Raw genomic sequence first — 23,702 nt, 5'->3', positions numbered from 1 at the left:
AGAGATTGAATATCTAAAGCATTAAATTTACATCATTCTGTCACAGACTGTCCTTGTTCTACACACTAAAATTATTATTTGTGAGGCATAGTCAGAAGAAATGAGTTTAGAGAGAGCTCCCTCTTAGCGTTTTAACAATGCTGAAGATTATCTGGGAGTCAAATGGCATGGGTGATTGGGGCTGCATCAGTCTCCTAATATTGAGAAAGTACTGTGTTTGTCTTACCTTTACAAGACAATTTTCAGGCCTAGTTCAATTAAACAGAGCTTTTTTCAGTGTTCAGAATAGCTTTGTAAATATGCAAAAACATCAGCTAAGCTGAGACTTATTACTTTAATACTTACAAGTTCTTACGTTTTCTCCTTACTTATTTTAGGTTTTATTTTACCATGGCTATCCAAGATCTATTTATATTTACAGGGTACATACTGTACTCACAGGCATGAAAAATACAATAGACTAATCTAAATGAGTCATTGTTAGCTTTTGTTTCTACCTTTCTATAAGCGGGATATTTTTAATGCATTCAATTGGAATTATTTTTACCCAATAATTTATGTAATGGTTTTTAATAAGGGCAGTCATATGTAAGACCATCACTACTACTAAAGCTTATTTTCAGATAAATCCAAAATGGAAAAACCTACATAAAGGAAACATTGCAGGAAGAAGAAAATACTTCTCTCTATATAAGGGCAAACATGACCAAAATTTTTGGATTTTCTCTCTCTCTCATTTTTTTTTTTCTCTCCAGTGCTCATGAGGTTTTCAGAAAGATGCTGCTTTTCTCCTCAAGAATTTAAAATCAACTCTACATAACCTGGAAACTTAAACAGAATTAAAAAATAAGTTTGCCAAAAGTGACAGAGCTGCATCACAGCAAAAACCCCACACCCTCAACCCCTTCAAAAGACTTGCACCATATACTATGAGGTGTGAACACACACAGGAGCAGAGTCTTCCTTGGCAAAAAACCTCCTAATTAATTGTTACAAAGATGCCACTTATAGGCTGATTTTTATGAAACTCAGATCCTAGCTGAGGTATGATATATCAAAATATGTAAAATAGTGCTTCATCTCTGTTGCAGTACTTCAACGATGACAACATTTCCTGTTTGGAAACACCAGTCAAAGACAAAACTCTTATATGATGAATACCTGAATTCCTCAGAAAGGGATTAATTTATGAAACAGAAGACAGACAAATCATACACCTTAACATATCCTGAACAGAATATCCACATTTATTTTAGTTAAAGGAAATAATCCCTGCTGTTCATTCAGTAAACCCTCTCCCTTCACTACTGAGTTACTTTTAAGCTCTGAGAAGGGAGACTTAAACAAACAGGAATTTCTCCCTTTAACCATTAGTGAGCCATTAGGAACCTGAAGTCATGAAAAAAAAGGGGGGGGGAAATAAAACTATTTCAAGCTGCTTAAAACATCATTTGAAAGCAGAACTGTGACTGACAGATTAACACAGAAAAATATCACCTTGCATCATGTGCTTACCCAGTCAGGTATCTTACTGTTCATACAGCTAGTCTCCTTTTGGCAAAGTATTAGCTACACCACATTCCTGTCTTTCAGACCACACAGGTAACAAACTTTTCACTAAATTTAATATAAAAAGCAAGCAAAAATTTCCTAGGGAAACAAAACCCAGAAAGCTTCAATAGTTTTTTTCCCACTAAAATCTGTTTTCCAGGAGTACTCACCAAGCTGAAATAACCACTTCATCCTTCATCTTCAAAACAAACCTCAGGACAGCAAAGGCTTGAATTGTGGGAGGAGGAGAAAACAGCAGGGAAATCAAAACTTACTGCTCACAGAATACACCAGTCTAGTGGATGCTTGCCTGTTATCTCAATAACCACCCGGTTCAGAGAATAACTTGAATTATTAAGTACAAAGAACCATTCAGCAGATACAATGCAAGATGGAAGGAAGGTCAGCCTGAATCTTTAGATAAACTGACAGGTGGAGCCGAGCTTGAGTTCTCACTGACTGTGAGAGAGACTGTGGAGCAACAGCTTCTGGGGACAGAGCTAGCAAGCATTACCAGTACTCTTACAGGTGACAGGGAACTATATACTTCTAAATGTTGAAATATAAATCCTCACCAGTCCTTTAAAAACTAAAAGAGGTTAACTTTAAAGAGGATTCTTTCACTATATCTAAATATCTGTGGAGAGTTTTGTACCCTGGGATATATCACCATGGGCCACTTAATTTCCTTCTGTGACAGAGCCAAAGAGTACTGATTTGAGGTGGATCCAAGCAGAAAAAGCTCTGGAGCTCATGGGCTTCTCAGAATGAGTCAGAGGCTTCAACCAGTCATGGTGACAGGCAGCTACAAACCCCGGTGCGCGATGCCAAGGAGGGATCTTTGTTGCAACCTGAGTGTCACCAGATACAAGGTGAAAGCTGGATTTCTCTTCGTAATCCACCAAATTTCGAAGAGCAGGAGCAAGAAATTGGCTTTCCATGGGTATTACAAGGAAAAAATTTTCCATCTTGCAAGACAGGCGGGAGTACACTCACCACTGAAATGTAGAGGTGAATTCCAAAAAAGCCCTAATTATTATGCTTCCTGTATTGACCTACACTTCGCACATTTTGTAGTTTGCATCTATCACCAAATCAAAGAAAATGTGCACGGGACAAATATTCTATGAGTTTCAGAGTATCTATAACCAAGATAAGTTCCTGATTTCAAGACAGAGTAAAATCTAATCTGTCTTCCAGTGTTAAGACTACTGTACAATTGTTTTACAATACAAGCAATGAAACCATATATGAATTTATTTTCTCCTCCTCAGAGTTTATTTCGCATGTAGTTTTACAGTTTATACTTCACATCATACATTTATTCCTTCTCTTGAGAAAAAGGTTTGACACAGACACCTTGCATTACATTTTGAAACCTGGAACTGGTGCCAGTAAAAAAAAAAAAAAAAAATCACCCTATAAAACATATTAGATCAATACAATGTAAATATAACATGCATTAGAAGTTGCTCGTTATTTCACTACAAGGAAAACAATCTGGGAAAAAAAACCAAAGATAATCAGTTCCAGTTGCTAAAACAGTTCTGTATATTTTATTTAAAGTCATAGCGTAACAGGAATGCTTTTATTAGCCCACAACCAAACAATGATCAAACTGGTGTAGAGGGAAATGAAGCATGATCCTGTAGTACCCAACTGCAATACAAGGTTCTCTGTCACACAGAACATATCAGACTGGGGATGTTCACAAAGTCCTCTCAGTGTGAACTCTGCAAGAGACTGTTTTCCATCATGCTGCATTATTCCATCCCTTATTTTGCTTCAGAAGTAAGCCACAAGTAAGCATTCCAAGAACTGGGAATAGATTTTCAGTGTTGGCACAACTATTCAATAATTTACACAATGGCTCACAAAGGAAACTGGGTAAAATTATGACTTGGAAATGGTCACGGACATCTTCCTCTTTGGCTATTTTAAAAGTTAGAAAATTCAGATTTGTACAAAAGACATTCATTTCAGAACCAATTCAAATTTTTAAATTAATGGAACAAAATACAGCATGTCTCGTTAATTTGGTATTAATTTTCCAGAATACTCTGCAATACATTTTCAAATATACAAAATCTTACTCTTTACAAAAAAAGTTGTAGCTCACGAAGGAACTCACTTGAATTACCTTAGCAGCACTCCAATAATTAACTACCTTAATTTTAATCAAAGAAAAAAACCTTAGTTTGATCACTGTATTTTGAGACTGCTTCTTCATGAGAAGCAATGTTTCAAAAGTTACAAAAGTGCAAGAACATCATCATGTTCCAAGCTGAAAGGCAGCTTCTGGAAGTAGTGAAATCAGTGTTGCAAGGTCCTGATGTTAGTGAAATAAAATCCAGTGGGAAGAACTACACTTTAAGCACATCTTCCAGTGTGGTAACATTGCAGTAAGAACAAAACACGCTTCTCACTGAACATTTTAGTGACCTAAATAAAATAGCCGTGTAATTTTTGTCCAGCTGTAGCAAGTGAGGTGCACAAACTCAGTGATTTGGGTGGGAGCAAATAAGCAACACACAACAAGAGCATCAGCCAGGTCACCAGTCAATAGCCGTGCTCATTTTGCTGTTTGTCATATTTGTGCATTTTTTAATTAAATAAAAAATGGCAAAGTACAATACTCTCAGAGGACCTTCTCATCCATTTGGGTAAACATTTCTAATTCCATGCTGGACTTCATTGAAGAAGAGGAGCCTCAAATTAGGTCCCACAAACCATTAAGGCTGCCTTTTAGCCAAAAACTTCTGTTTTATTTAAGCAAACTACTTACTTTTAGTAAGAAGCATTCATATATCATGAACATTTGAATTCACTATCAAAATGAGGATTACAAGAAATTACAAACTTTGGAGCAGGATCACTCTTATTATTCCTGATAAAATTCTGTAAACAACAGTTTAATTGAGAATACCTGCTGCTTTGCAACACCTTAAGTGTAATTTTGTACTACTAGAACTACAAACCCAACATTTTCCTTTCTGCCTCTTTGTAGAGTTTCCTCAAAAGAGGGTCTAGCAAGTCAAGAGCTCTGCAATTACATGTGAATATTAATCTTACATTTTAAACACCTAATATTACTATACTCAGTTTCAGAAAGCCTCCTTAGAGCAAGTTTTGTTATACTTAGAACTAGTACAGCGTTTCAGCACTTCTTCTCTGACTTGCTTCTTCAGTGGTAGTTACAGAGAACTTCATTTTGGGATATCCGTATTCTGAAGCACAAGGGCCACTCTGCTTGGAATGTACACCTGGTGAAAACATGACAAGAACAAGAATGGCTGAAAAAAAAAGCATAAGCCTTACAGGAGACAACTTCTAAATAACAGTTTGTTTTAAAAAAAAATTATTAAAAATATGTGATCTTTTTGCAGTGTTGTGGGTCATCACATTTAAAGAATGACTGCCAAGTCTCCAGCATTTGAATTACACAAGATAACCTAAAAATTTAAAAGACTGCCTGATTGCAAACTCTTTTCTATTTTTTTTTTCAATGCATATATTTTACCTTGATCTATTTTAGGTGGCTACCAGTAGAGGGCCTCATTGACTTAAAATGACCAGTTTCAAAAACCTGAGGACATACAGGTCAATAGACCGTGCAGTGATAAATGACAAAGTTTCACAACCCTCTTCTGCTGTGAATTAAAGTTGCCCCGAGGTCTGTGATGTCATTTCATACAGGTAAATACCAGCAATATGACACAGAGGCATACTCTTCTCACTCTTGGCACCTATGGAACGTCAGCGTCTGAGCAATGAAACTCACTTTCAAGACCGAACAAAATCAAAATTTACATTTAAATCATTGCATTTTCTTGTCCTTTTTCCTGGATACCATAAAAAAAAAAAAAAAAAACAAACCACAAATAATCAAAAAACTCCTCATAGATCACAGAAGAACTTGTGACAATATATTTTACAAGACATTCCTTCCAAGCAGAGTAGAGTCACAACCTGAAAACAAGACCGATACATACTATCTACCAATTACCTTGATATACAGTACTCCATCAGTTGTCAGCTCCATGAATGTCTTCTCTGAACAAGTCAATAAAAATGCAATTATAAAAGGTAACACGAGATTGAAGATTATTGGCTTCGTTCTGACAACGTCCTCTTTTAGGCCATCCTTCACCCCTGTGGAATGCCTAATATTCTGCAATTTCAGCTGTGTTATCTGCTAACTAGAGCCTGATGGCATGAAAGGCTTTCATTGTTTTCAAAACAGAATAAAGCAATGAAGCAAAAAGCTTTAGGAAAAGGAGAAAAAGGAAAAGAACAGCTGATCTTCATTGAACCAGACAGAGCTATGTCCAATGCTTCTTGAAAGGCAGTGAACATAATGATTTCCCCGAAGGTTTCAGTGATAAATAGCTTCTATAAATCTGTGCAGGAGAGGAAATACTTAATGAAGTCAACTACCTCAAAACACATAGATAAAGGAGAGATTTTGAAATTGTGCATTGAGAAATTCAGCGCCATGGGTTTGGATAATGAAGTGAGAAGGGAGAAGGAACAAACAGAAATAAGTTTTCTAACAAAGAATTTGCAAAATGTTATTACAGTTAAGGGAATAAAAATTAACACTAATACAGGACACAGCAATTGTCAATTATATTCGGGTCAATAACATGTCAGATCTTAGGAGGAGTAAATTAGCCCAGCTCCTTTAAAGTCAATTTACACCAGCTGAGAGAGAATCTGAGAGCAGTGTGGAAACACCCCACTCCAACCACTTCACTGCCAATTCGAATTTTAAAACTGGTTTAAGCACAATTTCAGAACTTGTGCAGATGATTGTATTTAGACTAATGACATATGTTTTCCATTTGCCATGAAGATATGTATCTGCCAGCTTATTACTTTAGTCACATCTTTCTTCCTTACCTAGGCAAATTCAACAAGCATTTTAGTGTCTTTTTTTATCTTGGTGGGCTTCTTGATAAATCACAAAATAGCTACATATGGCACAGTCTTCTAATCTAACTTATGTCATTGATCAGTGCAACCACCTCCAAAGGTATTGACTACAAAAAACAACAATAAAGGCATGAACAATGAATAAATATTAATTATTGATTAATAATTACAAATAAAATGATTATTAATTAGACTAGTGTAAAATTTTTTAAAAAGGAAAAATACTACAGAAGTATTTGGTAATTCCTGTTACAAATATACAGGTATTATTTCTTCTTCCCAGATTCCCTGAGCTCTGAAGTCAAACCAGGTTACTCAGGGCTTCTGAGATCTCAGTCAATCATCCCTCTACTTTCTGTACCAATTGCTTAACTATTACCTCAAGTCCTCTAAAGTGTTACACAAACTCTGCCGTTTTAAGAAGTCATGAAAACATCTAAAAACACACACATGAAGGCTCACAAAGGTCTTTTCTGATGGGGGACTGGGATATGGAGATTGGAAAACATCAGGTCTGTTTGGGACAGTTAGGATGACTCAGCTGTAAAGATGAAGTTTTTTACGAAGTTAATGTTCAAATGTTTAGTTGTCAAATAATACCAAAACACTCTTTTTTTTTATCTCAGTGGAATATTTAGAATAACTGTGGTTGACTTGACCAGCAGAAGTGTTAACAGAGAGGACGTTGGAGGACAGGAATCTTGCTTATCAGTCAAATACAAAACTGTTTTTTGTTATCACCTTTGACCTTTTTTATACTGCATGTCCATTTAAACTATGAGGAAGTTACACAGCCTGAAACTAAGCAAATCCCACACAGATTAAGGTTTCTGGCACTAAAACAGCATCGCCACATACAGAGGCAAAACCACAAAGAAAGGGGTTTATTATAATCAACTTTTCCAACAACATACATATGGAGTTCTATCAAGATCACAGTCTATTCATGATGGTTAATTTAAAAACAGAGAAATAACAACTGGTACTACTAGTGGTCAGAAATATAAGATGCTTTTCAGCCAAATGCTTACTCATACTTCCCCCTCCTCCCTGCCACCGTGAATATCCAGATACTTTCAAGAAAAAAAAAAGCGATTAGAAAAGCCAACAAGAATAGAGGGAGCACTTGTGAACAGCAACAATTATAAGCAGAAATCCCATCTTACATATTCTAGGGGAGGACTAAAATACACAGCAATCTCAAAATGTATCTAAAACCCCACTAGCAAGAGGTTCTGCAAATGACAACTGCTACTTTCAGATCCGTCAGACTAATTGAGTACCAGGTGCAAGCACAACTGAAATGGGCTGGAATTGCAATGAACTCCTCTTCATCCTATTTTCAGGACTGGAAAACACCAAGCCCTAAAAACAATTTCAAGGTCATTTTGTAACAGATGGAAGAATTACTAGAACTCAGAGCTAGATCAGGCACTGCAGAAAAATATTTGATAGCACATATTGCAGCTGGTAGATGCAGAAGGCAATGTCACAAGAGTCTGTGCCAACACTATCCCAAACTTTTAATTAAAATGAGGGCTTTAGATAATCTCATGTCTCTGTATCACTACTAATTGTCAGACACTGACACTATTCTGAGAATATAATTAACCATCAATGAATAAAATGGATGATAGCTTGTGCTTTTTGGCTATAATTTACTATACAAAACCTCAGACATTCTGGTTTTCATTTTGCTAGATATTGCACATGACAAAGAAGGTATGCTTAAAATAAGGTGATGTTCTGCCTCTCAGTTTTTTTTTTTTTTCCCAATTTACAGCTGTACAGCATGAATATGCAGAAAATAATTTCTTAGACTGTCTTGCTTCATTTATGCAAAAGACTGCACAGGCTATGTCTCAAAATTTCTCCTCTATCTTCTGCACTTTTTTTTTCAGTTTATGAAAGGGTAGTGTAAAAAAAGACAACAAAACCTCATGACAAACAAGTAGACTGAAAAATAAGATAGGATGAGGCAAAATTACCAACAGAGCAACTCTGGAATCATTACACTTGCTGGTGGTTTTAAGAAGTCAAACGATCGATGAAGATGAGCAAATGAATCTATAAGTCTTAATCATCAAGAGGTAAAAATAACACAAGACCTTTCTGGTAATAAAGTCTTACTGATTCTCCAAGTTAGAGCAGTTAAGTTTCTAACTACAACCATTCTTTCATTTAATCTGCATATCTGTGCATGCCAGGGGAGAAAACAGTTAAAGATTACATCAGTCCCTTAAAATTCAATACATAAATCCTTATCATGAAAGTTATTCAAATGAGCGTTTCCAAAGCTAAGGTCACTAAAAGCTTTTAGATCATTTCACTCTATGTGAGTACTTTAATTTGTCAATAGACTCAAGGAAGCAGGAAGTTGCACTTTGACATTGAATAGTATACATTAAAGCCAAGGTTAAAAACCCAAACCTGTAAAAAAGATATTCTTAAAATAAACCATATAATTTCAGTTTCATTTGATGTGATAAGATTAGATCAGTGAATTCCAAAAATAATCAGAAAAAAGGCAGCACTGGAGACCAGAGAAAAAGAATACTTTGACATCTATTTGTTTTTTAACTAACTGAAATGAACTACAGAAAAAGTAAACCTAAAAGTTGAAATATTTTAAACAATTATATTTCTCAAGAAGCCATATACTACTTTTCCAGTGACACAACTTACTCTGCAATATTCCATTTAGTCTGCTTATTACTCAGGTCTGTTGGTCCATGAAGTATAAACATATAAACCACACCATTTTCATTATAAATCCCGACTTTTAGTGTGTTATAAAATAAATTTTACTAAGACACACATTGATATCTAGTTCTTTTTTTACAGAAAAATTCAGTGAAGTTGGATACCTTAGAAGAGACCAACAAAACGTTTTGAGTTACATAAAAAATATATTTTTAAATTAAAAATATAAAATATAATTATATATCAGAAAGACAATAATTATAATAATTATTATTTTTATTCCTCCTGTCCCAAATCCAAGTTTCACATCCAACTACAACACCCGAGTAACCAAATAAGTTACTTCATCCCTAAAGGGGCACTAGGATCTGACTGAAGTTGAGATGTGTGTGCAGCACTTAATTTACATCTCGCAAAGAGATGATAAGACATAAAATACAGAAGCCATGAAAAAGCACACATCTTTTATAAAACATACCCCAAAAAGCTTATTATTAGAATAACACAGTGGAGATGTAAACAGAAATAAAGCTGTGCTTGAAAGAGTCTATTCTTACAGTGACAAAATGGTTCACAGCTTATTATAAAGTTTGATTATGTGGAAAGTTATGCACATTTCATATGTTTGTTAACAATCAAGAACAGAACAAGCAGTGAAATGGAAAAAAAATATTATAACAATTATTTACATAAGTCATATAACAAAGGACTTTTTTGTGCATTTTTCTATGCAGTTTTCAAGGTGTGTCTGATGACTTTGAGATCTGGCCCTTTGGAGCTTTACTAAACAAGTCTGAAAATTGTACAGTGAAATGCCTTGCAGTGCTTACAAAGCTTCCTCTTCATCCAGGGTTCTTTGCACCAGGAATTTCACATCTCTCTTTTCTGATTTTGCTATGTCACCTTGAATATTTCTTTTATTAAGTGACGTTTCCAGAACGAATCCTGTCACATTTAATCTTCTATTTTCGTAACACATTTGTGTGCTATTTAAGCTTGACTTGAGAAGCAGAATTATTGCATGTGATTTCATTTTGTCACAACCCTCTGGGCACGTTTTGCTGACAATGTTTACTTACACACCTTAAGGGAGGTGTATCTGTCATTAAAAAAATCACTTCTTTGAAGTTTGCGGTAGAGGAGGAACTAAAATTTTTGAAGCAATAAACTAAAGTCTCATGCACTACGTAAAGGGAATAAAATATTGTTAAAGAGCAGGAAAAGAACTTCTATGAGTTTATTGAGATGGCATCATATGCTTTTTGAAAAGAAACTGGAGGGGAAGACTTCTACTTGGACTTTAGAAACTGCTATTAAGACTAAAGCAACCCCCAAGCAGGACAAATCACCCAAGAACTTGGACGTAAATTGCTGTTTAAGATAAAACATCTCTGTTTTACTGCAAAACAGCTGCTGGAGGCATTTACTGTAACCTTGGTTCTTTCTTAGCTGAAGATCTATCGTGCTGAATTTAGTCAGGTTTTCCAGACTTTTTCACTTGCTTACTTGAACTCTGTGTCCTGCCATGAGTATTTTACCTTTAACTGGTGCATGTGGCATCCTCTGGGGGGGTCGCTGAAGGTGGTCTGTGAATTGAATTGCTGAAGGACACAAGAGAAAGTTTACCTGACCCACGCTGCTGGGTTTCTTTCTAACCTACGGGTGCCATTGCCATGCCACAGCTTATGCTGCAAAAGTGCATTTGCTGCTTTGTTTGCCTCATGCCTTGTCTTCCACATGCCCCTAGCTGATTTCATCTCATTTTGTCACATTTTTTTTGTCTTTGATGACTTGCACTCACCATCTAATAGACTAAACGTGAAATGTACATTCCAAATTACAGTTAATTGGCTTGCAAAAGTTAAGTTAGTGGTAGATAATTAAGATGCTCTCCAAACACCAAAGCAAGGTATTTGAATTGGACACGTGAATCAAGAACTCTGGAAGCATTAATTTGCTACATAACCTTATGTTTCTTTGTGTGTAAATTAGCACAAATACTTACCCGCACTTTGAGGGCATTGTCACATGAAGATACTTTAAAAAAAAAACAAAAAACACCCCAAAATATTCCCAAGATCCTTTACACCAAGCACGATGAAAGCAAAAGAATTCTTTCATGTAATGAAACTATTTTAAATCAAGGAAATGAAAGAAATGCCAATATTCTGAATGCAATGAAAGAGAGAGAGAGACTAAAAGTGACAATAATTCTCAGGAGTTTAGATCTTATGAGAAATGTTAAGAGGTGACACTAGAAATTCATGTCTCCGTTCTGTCATGGAAGAGGGGTGGCTCTCACAAATCAGTGCAGATACTCCATTTTAGTGGGCTAAGATTACAAGTGTAAGTTATTTATAGGTATCAGTATACCTGTGCATAGAGACACAGACCTCTTCACCCATTTTTATGTTTTAGATATATAAATCTACTCAGTGATATAAGCATTTGGAGAATTTTTTTACTGATCTCTTGCCTTAATTCACAGCCTTTTTGCAAATTTATTTTCTTGTGCATGTGAACATATAACCACATATACATATGTGAAAACATGTAAGGAGTGGGAAATATGTGCATATATGTATACATATATAAAGAATGGGAAAAATGACATTTTAAAATTGTTAATTGTGGTGATTGATTTCAAGAGTAGGTAAGAAAGGTAGAGTTTTATTAGTGACCGTCTCAGCTAACAGAAATTGTATGCAAGGATGTGCCTCCCACTCCATCTCAAGTGATTTGTGGGAAAGTCTTTACCCATTATTCATGTCACTTTAGGACCGGAAAGTCTTAAAATTCTCGATGTGAACCAAGAAATCCTGTTGGATTTTGCAAAGTTTTTCTGTGGGCTGAGGAGGAGAAAGGCGTGATTTGCTCTAACTTGTATTTGTGGAGTTAAGAACATGACTTTAAGAAAGCAAAGCAAGATTCCGTTTTTACAGAGCTTTAAGTCAAATGCAAGCATGAAGATGGAGTTTCTTAGGCATGAAAACAAAGCAAATGATAGTAGCAAAAATGGCAACTCAAAAGCATAGCAGTAGGTTTTCATGCATGTTGGCAAGGAGCACTGTGTGCCAGACACTAAAAGAGTGCATGGAAATTTAAAGGTAGCATTGAAAGAGAAAAATCAGTTAGCAGTATTAGTTATAACCAAACCATAACACTGTCATCTCTATAGTATTCACGCAAAGGCTTATTTCAGAGAACAAATTAAAACTACAACCCCCCAAAAACACTAGATTAAACTGCATATCTGTGTAAAAAATAAAGCAAAATTTACACAGGTGAAAATAGAATTAAAAAAATAAATCTTGCTTACCATAAGTGAATTAGGTCGATAATTGTGAGGATATGCTTCAGAGAAAAACTCTGTATTGTGGTCCAGCCTTTGATGCCCTCCATATTCTCCAGCATCAGAATCCAGAAGGATTTTATACTTAAAAACAACTGTTAAGGAACTATGTCAAAATATTTTTAATTGGGAAAGAAATCAAAGCAAAAAAAATCTAGAAGAACTGCAGTATCTAATACAAGAATGCTAATATACTCAATATAAAGCACAAATAATATTAAAATCTAAGAAGAGAGTGGAAAAACAAAGAACATATAGAAGCTGGATCACATTTTATCCTGAAAATTTAATTTTTGCATAGTAACTCATATTAAAGAAAGTCTCTTCTGCAATCTGCCATGAATGGTAAGTTAATAGCATTACAGTAGCTATGGCCAGCACTTCAGGATGAACCAAACCAAGTGATGTATGTGAATTGCATTTAAGAAGCAACAGAATTGTGACCATCAAAATCGATCGGTATCCAGCAATTTTTTATGGTCTGTCAGAACCTGATCAGGTGTTAATGAGAAAAACATAATTTCACACAAGAAAACCCCATAACTCCTTTGACAGTTTTCTGGAAAAGGGTTTGAATTCTCATAGCACAGAGGAACAAAAAAAAAGTATATTTAGTAGAAGACTTCTTAAGAGACAAACATTCTGACTGCAGTTGTTAAAATGATGTGAACTATTTAACAAAGTGTAACAATGCGTTGAAATACCTGTACAGATACTTAAAAGGATTCAAACAGATCTAGCAAATGATAAAAGATAAAATAAAGTTGAAAGAATAAAATCAGAAAGCATAAAGGAATAAATGGTGAGATTAAGACCTAACTCATATTTAAAACTCAATTTCTTCTTATTTAGGACAAAAAAAATGGAATATTTTAGTTTTATGATTATTTCATTACTTTTAGTTTCTTGACTGGACATAATTAAAGCATCTTTTTCACTCCTAAGTTACACCAGAAAGCAATCTCTACTCCCCACCACCCAAAAAAGAGAGGAAAATAACTGTTCCAAAATCCACAATCTGCTTCCTCAATTCTAAGCCATGGAAGAATCTTATTTTCCAAGAGCTTGTATTGAATAGGATTAGGGATGAGTGAAGCACCACTCTTTCAAAAAAGTCAGTGGTTCTTAAACTGCTCTCGGGCTTCTGTGTCTGCTCAACCTTTTTTGAAAATAGGCCTGCTCAAAAATGTGATACCAACAGAATTGTTTTTAAGTCTTTTTACACAACTCTCTCTCTCAGATGAGCTGGGAAATTTCCCAGCCACCAGCCTTACTGACTGAAATCTCTGGTGACAAGGGAGACTGAAGCATGACATAACACAAAAGTAACTGCAAATTTACTCTGAGACACTTGAGGATAAAAGACTGCACAGGTTTTGCTGACAAAGGCAACAAAGAAAAATAGAGGCACAGGAGGGGAAAGAAGCAAAGCTGTCAATTAGCTACCAAATCACTAATGGTAACTAATCCCTTCCCCACAAGTATTTGCAGCACAATGACAGAACGGTCCAAACCTGCTACGTTAGTTTCTGATTTCTACAGGGCAGGTGCCCAAAGATCACCACGTTCTCTGGCAAAATCTTCATGTTTGTTACTTTTTTTTTCCTTTTTAAATAAGTTAGGAAAATTATATTTTGCTAACTTTTGTCCTCAATGGCTTTTTTAGATGCACTGTATACACACCTCTCCCCTCCTTTATTTTTTAAACACATTCAAATTACCATTCATTTAGTTGTGATGTACAACACACAAGGCCACAAGCTACAACTTCTAGTCTGCAGTGTCCTTTCAGCATCAGCAATGTCTGCTACTATTCCTATATGTACAAAATAATATTCTGTATATTTTATTAACATGGCAAGAAAGTATCTCTGTCAAGCATTTTACTCCTTGCTTCTGTGATCGGCACTAAACATTAAATTTAATAATTTATCAATGTTGCTGAAAGCCCTGACAGGTTTAATGGTTCCCTTAAAACAAGTTACAGCAAATGCCATTGTTATGGTTACATTATTTAAAAAGTTTATAAAATTGTGCCTGCATTGCTAGAGAGCAATGCTAAAGTTAACATCACTGTGTCTTCACACATATATAGCACATTTCATGTAAATACTGTTAACCAGATCCTGAACAATGGGGTCAAAAAAAGAATTTTTAAGACTTTCACAAATTAGGTATTTCACTGGAAAAAAATAACTAGTTTGGTAAACATGCCTGTTTGCCTTCCAACTTAAAACCTCACAAAAAAGTCACTTTTCACATTTCAGAATTTTACAAGCATCTGGTTTTCTGAAGATCACTTTCACTAAAACATTAAACAATAGTCGTGCATTTTAATTAAGTACATAACAAAAGTATTTCCTTTTGCAGAGAGCTCTCTTGTTTTAGTGACAGACTAGTGGAAATACTAATCTGTATTCTCATTGTGGGAAAAAAAAAAAGCCTGATGTGTGTTCAGTTTGGTGCTCCAACTAGATTTCCTACCCACTACAGGGGAGGAGAGCAGCAGAGGCAATGAACACTTGTATGGATAGAGCTGCAATTAGAGAAGCTGACACATTACCCATCACATTAATTACTGAATTACTATGCTTTCACAATATTTTGAAATACAAATTTTAATGTAATTTTAATGTAATATTATGCATGTTTAATAACATTTGTGAAAGGTCAATGCAAATTACAAAACAGGATAATTTGGATTTTGTTCCTCAATGCTTACTATCAATAAAACAATCCAAGTGCTCCTTGTGGGGGTGATGGTCCAGCTTCATTTAAAGCTTTGCTGAAAAGGAGAAATAAGATTTTCTACTGGCCACTGTAAAATGATGTAAGGTTTATTGATCACTTATAAAGAAACTCCTCCTTTCTCTGCAGTCTGGTTTGACTCACCCAAACATCTAACACAAATGAAATACACTCAAATAATATTAAATAGATTATGTCCTCTGTATTATATGTAACTGCCCTATTACAGAGAGTATCCCTCACCTTAGAAAGCCTGGACATAGCTGAGCAGGAAGATATTCAAAAAGTTTACAGGTGATTGTGATTGTTTCCTGTCCATCCTTTCACAATCTGTTTTAAAATCAAGATTAGAAACTGCTATATATTGTACAACGACATATTTAAGCATCCATACTTCTGTCTTACTGGTGCTTTCCAGACAGAGCTAGAGCATGGTTGTGTATGTAAATATTTATTTTCTTTTAAATTCATATGTAAATCAGCTCTCATTTTCTCACTGCATTTCAATATACAAAAGATTACCTAATTAAGATTTCAGATTTATCTCTTGCTACCATTTCTTGGCTAAAAGCAAAGGATCTGGTTCTGGCAACAGGGATGGGATGAAGATAAAAGAACAGACCAAAAAAAGATAAAAAAAACTGTGCTGAAACATTTAATACAAAAGCTAAAGGACAAAATGTATGTTAATACGGTTAATGTGTAAATATGGTTAGGACACACTAAAGAAAATAAGAACTTGGTCATTAAATGCCCCATAAACAGAGGGAAAATGAAGGAAAATGCACTTCAAAGTAGGACTGTAAAGAGTCCAAAGTGCTTAGCCCGTTTTGTTTTTAATAATTCTTGAATTTCACTGGAAAAAACCCTCAGCATAATTAATTTCAAGAGGAAGGGGACCTCTGTTTCTCCTCTCCACACACTGCTGATTTTTGAGAAGGCTAATAGACAAAAAGCATATGAGAGTATTTAGCTGAATTTTGTAGTGAAGTTAAACACCTTGTCCTGATGAAATTCAGCTCAGACCATTTGGAAGACAGTTGAAGGTATTCAGCACTCAACTCATGAACACGTACTGAGGATGATGGGGGTACTGTATCTTTTTGCTTCAACCAAAGATGGATGCCTTTTGCTTAAACCAAATGTGAATTTAGAGCTATGTAAATCCACACTGGTTGGTAATCAAACACGAAATGCAGATTTACTTTTGTGCCAAGATAACAAACCTTGCTTAGAAAGGTGTGTTTGGGGGGGTATATACATAAAGCTTAATTTTAATGAGGCTTCCAACAGAGTGCAAAAATTGTTTAACAAAAAACAGTGTGAGATCTTAAGGAAGGAAAAGAAGTAATTTCTGAAGACTTTAAGCCCCTTTCCTGTTCTTTCTCCATCCTTTCAGCCATGTTGCTTTTGAACAGAGGAGAGCAAGTATCTGTATGGAATTTTTACTGCAGACTGGCCTTGGAATCCAACCACTGCCCCACAGAAAGGCCCAGTCAGTATTAAAAACATAAAACTGGAAACTTATGAATGGTTTTTCTTTTAACAATCAAAGTTTTACCTACGATCAGAGAACTAGAGACAGCTGACCTGGATGTTGATTATTCATCTACCTCAAAACTGAAGCAAATTGGGCAGAAATAATTTGTTAGCTCAAGACTGCCTGTTCCTCATGAAAAGGCTTCTGAAAGAGCATAATTTATGAAGTGAAATTTCAGCATGAGCCCAGAAATGTTTTCCTTTTTCCTTCACATAATGATACAGAAACTGGGCAATAGAATATGCCACTCTGATAGTTACACTGACTCATGGTGCTGGAAACCTGTGTGTCTTTCCCCATGCAGATCAAAGATTCACTCCCACATTAGTATGCTGTATTTCTTATTCACACCTATTAACCTTAGGTATCAACTACCTTGATAGAATTTAGCATTTGACTGATCCTAAATTAAGTTTTTTTTTGTCTCAACGTGCCAGTTACCCCCTGAATTCTAACAGGCAGGGACAGTTACACAACTGCACTTCAAAGCAGCGTCTTTGCCTTCAGCAATTGCGTGCCAGTGACTCATTTAAGTGACCTTAGGTGCTCATTAGAAGCTCTAGGTGCACGTTGTAAATGTCAGAGAGCCTGAATTAATGTGGTGTTTTTTTTTTTTTTCTAAAGTCTATTTATGCAGCAATCGCCTCGCTATGGACAACTCTGACTTCAGATTAGGGAATCCTGGAACATGCTGAGCTGGGAGAGACCCACCAGGATCAAAGTCCAACTTCTGGCCTTGCACAGGACATCCCTGAAAGTATTGTCCAACTGCTTGAGCTTTGCCAGGCTTGGGGCTGTGATCACTTCCCTGGGGAGCCTGTTCCAGTGTCCAACCTTTTCCTAATCCCTAACCAAGCCTCCCCTTACACAGCTTCATAGCATTCCCTCAGGTCCTGTCACTGGTCACTAGAGAGGACAGATCACTGCCTGAATGTTCTTAAGCACCCTAAATTCAGGGCACTTGGGTGCCTTTAATTCTCTCTACGAGTAAAATGCTTTGATATGTTATGCTATGCAAAAATGGCAACGTGTAAGACAAAGTAACCACTTTTCCCCACGACATTTTTATCCTGCTTTAGTAGTACATGACAGGAGTTGGACTCGATGATCCTTGTAGGTCCCTTCCAGCTCAGCATATTCTGTAATTCTGTGAAATAAGATTCCTCCACCAAATCAGTACTAGTTTTTCCATCTCCCTCAATGCTAAGAATTTGGACACAAATGCAAAAACAGCCAATTAATCAAAAGTAATCATTTACTGCTCAGCTGATCTAAGAGCATATTCTCAGTCCAGTCAGTTTTAAAACAGAAATTGTGCAACTTTCCTGATGAAGGTTTACACTAATGCATTCTCCTGTGTGACTGCAAGCACAGCATCACCTTACTGTGGTCCCTTTCTGTACTTTATCGAAGTTTACTTGCTTTTTCACGCCTCGACACAGTTCCAAGAAACAAGGAATCACAAGTCTTTAAACTGTAATTTTTCACTCATGCTATCTTCAAAATTATCTCTTATGAGAAAGATAAATTCCTGAATTTCTAAATTATTTTCTTGCTGTACACAATTAAAGCAAGATTATACTGATGACAAGTAATTTCTTACCTTTTAACTACAGTTTGCATTCATATTAGAAAACAAATAAAATGAACTTTCAACTCTTAAAACTTTTCTGCACAAGCAAAAGGGTAAAGAAAAGGATATTTTCCTGGAGTTTCAATACCCACTCTGTAGTCCACGTAACTTTGATATGGATGGAAGTTAAAAATAAAAACAAGACCTGCTCTCTCAAATGCTATGACCTTATTGGCTTCATGCTTTTCACTCACGTAAGCCTAGGAAAGAAAAACAAAACAACACCAAAACAACAAATCAAACCAATAAACTTTAAAATATTTAATTTCTAACTGAATTAACAAAAACAAGAACCCCTCACTGCTTCTGTATCTCATTTCAAGTAACACACTTCAAGCAACAAAGGTATGGACAGTAACATGCAAATCAAAATTGTTTACCTATGCAATATTGTATAAAGTTTTTGATTATTAAAGCATAGCTGACAGCTATAAAATTAAAGAGGTAAATACCTGGTTGGCATAGAACACTTGACAAATTCTTGCTCAAAGGTTCATGACATGGTCTTTTTATCACACTTTCCTTCAGTAAAAAGCGGATTCCTTTTATCAAATGAAATCTTCAACCTACTCGTTATGGGGATCTGCGTCCCATATACTGTTACTAACTTAGAAAAAGGGATTTTGTTGTTTTTGGTTTTGTTTTTTTTTTAGAAATCTTTGTGAGAAATAGCTTTGCTAAGTCACATTAAACTGCTGCACATACCACCTTTGTTCTATTTGCTAAAGCCATTATTAAATAACTAGATATCAATTAAAAAAATATTTAAAGTGGATTGCACCTAGTATGAAATAAACACTGAGAAATTATAATAGTTGAGTTTTTTTCATAAAAGTTACAGTGGATACTTGAATAAAAAATGCAAATACAAAAGAGGCAGCTTGAAGACTGGAAGACCATTACTTATGGAAAGTTTCTTCTTAGAATCAGAGTAATTATTTTTATAAAGTGTACTGTCAGAACAATTTACACTTTCCCAAAGCAACACTTGCATTGGACCATGGACAATTTTATTGTCTGCTTTATCCAATCCACAGTTACTAAATAAAAATAGGAAAAATAATAGGAAAAGACCTTGCTAGGAAGCTAAGAGGAGACTGTTTCAGATTTCTATTATCTGTGGAAGATATTTTAGTGCCATGTTTTGACAACTTGAAATATATGGTGAGGCATTAAGCAATGCATAATAAAGTGCTGGTTAAAATTTCAGCATGCAAATCTGGTACTGCTGTTATTCTGAACATGTACCCAAATGGTGACTAGAACTTCTCATTTAGTATATGCAGCTTACCTGGGGAGATGCAAGCCAGCCAAATCTTTCCTCCAGTCTATTCATATCTCTATCAAAGGCATTTAGGAATTTATAGCGAAGAAGATCATCCTCAGTAAGATTAAACTGTCTCCTGGCATAGTGGTAGCTCTCATTATTCCCTATTCTGGGGAAGTCAAGCCATTCTGGATGTCCAAATTCGTTACCTGTATTTAAAAATATTAAGAATCTGTGAAATTAGGCACTAAAAATAGACTAAACCTGGAGAAGTAAAATATATCAATGTATAAGAAGTTAGAAATTCCAAATCATATTTTTTTAATATAAACCAGTAATTTTATTATTCATATGTCTCTCAAAACTTCCACACTTGTTAGCAGGTTTGTTTTGGTCAGAGGAAAATATCCATGGACTCCAGGGGAAGTAAAAAATAATGAATAAATTATGAATTCCATGTTGTCATGCCACATTTAAAAGTTTCCCGTTCTCATCCCTCAACAAAGAGAAGACAAATTCAGTCAGCTGGGATATAAATGTTACAGTCACTAAGAAACCTAAACCTAAAGCCATCATTTTAATAGTAAAAATCTGTTGGTTTAGAGTCCAGTTCTGGGCTCCTGAGTACAAGAAAGATATGGAGGTCCTGGAGCAGGTCCAGTGGAGGGTAACAAAGATGATTAATGGACTAGAGCATCTCTCTCACGAGGAAAGGCTGAGGGAGCTGGGCCTGCTCAGCCTCAAGAAGAGATGATTGAGAAGAGACCTCACCAATGTCCATCAGAATCTGAAGGGAGAATGGCCAGAGGATAGATCAAGCTCTGCATGGTGGCAACAAGCAACAGAATGAGAGATAATGGGCAGAGACTGATGCACAAGAAGTTTCACCTGAAGAAGAGGAAGAACTTCTTGACTGTGCAGGCGACCACTCAGTGGAACAGATTGCCCAGAGAGGGTGTGGAGCCTCCTTTTCTGGAGATATTCAGAAACCATCTGGATGCAAACCTGTGCCATGTGCTCTGGGATGACCCTGCTTGAGCAGGGAGGTTGGACCAGATGACCCACTGTGCTTTATCAGTTAAACTCCAAACAACCAAAAGACCACTTCTATGCACTTTAACCACCTTTTCTGGACTTTTTATCTTGGCTATAAATACTTTCATTATATTTGCTGGTGATATAAAAAGTAACTATTGAAAAAGATGAGTTGAATCTCAGTTCCTGGCTTCCTAGAAAAATTCAAAAAGACATTCCAGTTGAAGCAGCAGCCTAGATGGCAGACAGTAAAGCATAATGCTTTATGATGATGCATTTAGTATTTGATTCCAAAAACCAGTGCCTTAAGGGGTGTTACAATTTGGAGATCCAGCTGTATGTGTCAATTCAGCAACCTTACAAGGGCAGCTCCTTTTCCAAACATAACACACTGTCAGGAGCACCAGAGACCCATTTCAGGTTGGGATAAAGGATGTTTGTTCAGACTTGAATCACACTCCTTTAAAAAAAGAAGGTAAAAGGTTGTCATTTAATCAAGATCTTACATAGAACCTCCAAAGCAGATCTCAGCTAAGGATTCCCAGTAAGACCGCACTTGGGACTCACTATTTGAGTGATTTTCATGTATCCGTCCAAAGTTTTCTTGATTTATATATTGTCATTATTAAATTTGAGATAAATTCAGATGGATTTGATGATTCTAACTCATGCTGTAACCCACTGCCTAGCAGACTCTCAGTAATTTTGGACAACTCATTTTACACAGGATCAAAATATGCGAAGTATCTTGAAAGTTAAACACACTTCAAAACCTACAACAGTTGGTTCATGAACATCCTTTTGGAGATTACACAACCCCTCCTCACCACAAAACAGGGACAATAACAGTGTACCAGGAAATATGTATGGAAAAAAACATTTCCACAAGCTGTGACTCAAGTTTTATCAATGAACTGGAGGTTTGTGGACCGACAAAGGGTAGGGATGCCAGGAGAAGGCGTTTCTGAAGTGATTTTTGTGTGATTACATGTTTCATGGGAACAAAGAAATGAACAGAGAACAAAAGAAGAAAGCCTCATATATATTTAGGAGAATCCTTCAGAGTGGTATCCGCTTTGTAAACGGGCTGACAAGTTGTAAATTAAATTTCCCATTCAAAAGCTAAACCACTAAATTTCATATTCAGCTGAAAACTGGAGACAAATATAAAAGAATCAGAACCACAGCAGGACTTTCAAAATGACCTTGGAACAATGCTGGACTGAGCTCCTAAACTGTGCTAACAATACGGTTTGGAAACTGAGGAAAGATATTGCTACAAAATAGACACTGTATCTAAGCAAATTCAATATTCTCTGAAGAGCTGGGCAAGGTATTACCTTCTTTCGTGATCTGCACACTGCTGAAAAGATAGACTACATGAGACAGCTCAGGTAAAACAGAAAAAAAATCAGAAAGTCAGAAATGATACATATCTTGAAACAACAGCCAAGAAAATCATACCTATTTGTTCAAGGAAAAAAAAAAAAAACACCACAAAAATGGGGGAAATAAACAATAGAAGACAGCAAATAAATTAGACTAAACTAGCTCATAATTTCCATAGATTATTTCACTGTAAGTAGAGCATACTTCCTCCACTGGCTCTGCCTATTTCCCCACCACGGTAACTAGTGGTGTTCCAGTGCTGTGCTTTGTTGCCTTGTTTGAAAAAAACAAGCAAACAAACAACAAACAAAAAAAACCCCAAACCAAAACAAAAAACCACACCACAACTCAAAAACAATACAAGTGCAGAGAAACACAAAAAGCAACCTTAGTGTAATAACTATCACTAATGGCTATGAAGAAAAAAAGGGAATTTAGCACAGTGCAGCAACTTCACAGAGGATTAAAATACTTGCTGCTATCAGGAAAGCATGTTGAGGGTCTAAACACCGCACACCTTTGACAATCTGTTTCTATGGGCACCTTCTGCACAATCGACTCACGAGACTTTTGTACAAGTTGCTTGATTTTAAGAGGGCCTTTTGATTTCTCTTTATGGAAAGAAAACTAGAAGTCCATAAATTATAACTGAATGAAATCAAGTAGGCTATTTTGGTAACGTTTTTAACTGTGGTATAGGGAAAAGGAACTAACATGTAGGATGTAGCAGGCCTACCAATCAACTCCCAAGATGTTTCCGCACTTGAGAGGCATTAAGGCTATGCATCCTTTAAAAAAAAAAAAACGTCTGATACCTCTCTTTTTTTTGTTTGTTTGTTATTTTTTCCTAGTTTAAGTTTATAACAAATTACAGGAGGCACTAGGGGAGGGAAGTAACCAGCACTTGCTTCTGGAGATAAGTAATGGTGGTACCTGTGAAGTGTGTTCTGTGTCCTTCCCCACATTCCACTTCCATTCCTGTGAAAGCCTCTAAGCATAGGAGTACTACTGGGATTTCTTTTCCTCTAATTAATTTACTGTTTGATGTAAAGGTTCAAAATACAGATTGACAAGAAGCCAGCTGCCACAAATGACGCAAATCAAGACAATGGAACTAATGGGGAGGGAGGAATCGAGAACAAAGCTGAAATTAACTAAAATTTTGATTAGAGAAACAAAACAAAGAAAAATCCTCGCAGTACAATGTATACTACTTTCATTTAGGAATTAATTCAAGCTTGCTCTTTCCTGCATATTGCACATACTGGACAACCTCGCAATGTAAAAGATTTCAAGATCACAATTCCAACAAATAAATTGACTAGCTATTACCACAATGAAAATTTATATCATGCTTGTTTATTAGGTTAAAAATGCATTTACACCACAAAGCAGTTACACTGCTGCTGATTCTTTTGAAGTTGTGCCCCACAGGTCATTCAAGTTTTCTTGATCTGCCTTGTTTAGATGCCTTTACTAGCAACTCTCAAAGATTCAGGCTAAGCAGAGCTGAAGGGGTATTTAAAAGATGGAGCAGGCAGTATCAAGA

General features: G+C 35.9%; 1 protein-coding gene across 1 annotated transcript in view; it reads right to left on the bottom strand.

Annotated features, from left to right (window-relative positions):
• Positions 1–2,802: 2,802 nt before the first annotated feature.
• LOC114070389 (1,4-alpha-glucan-branching enzyme-like) overlaps positions 2,803–23,702 on the bottom strand; it is a 56,233-nt gene continuing 35,333 nt past the window's right edge. Inside the window, exons 6-10 of the mRNA XM_027907748.1 lie at positions 19,754–19,938; positions 18,532–18,662; positions 12,509–12,626; positions 10,728–10,790; positions 2,803–4,814 (exon numbers count right to left, since the gene is read on the bottom strand). Of these exons, the coding sequence (XP_027763549.1) occupies positions 4,758–4,814; positions 10,728–10,790; positions 12,509–12,626; positions 18,532–18,662; positions 19,754–19,938 (554 nt within the window). The 3' untranslated portion in view covers positions 2,803–4,757. The remainder of the gene's footprint in view (positions 4,815–10,727; positions 10,791–12,508; positions 12,627–18,531; positions 18,663–19,753; positions 19,939–23,702) is intronic.

This window comes from Empidonax traillii, unplaced genomic scaffold (assembly GCF_003031625.1).
Source record: "Empidonax traillii isolate 1590-97213 ecotype Southwest subspecies unplaced genomic scaffold, ASM303162v1 scaffold1536:size189005, whole genome shotgun sequence".
In the NCBI taxonomy this organism is placed as follows: Eukaryota; Metazoa; Chordata; class Aves; order Passeriformes; family Tyrannidae; genus Empidonax; species Empidonax traillii.
This window is presented reverse-complemented; position numbering and strand designations above follow the sequence as displayed.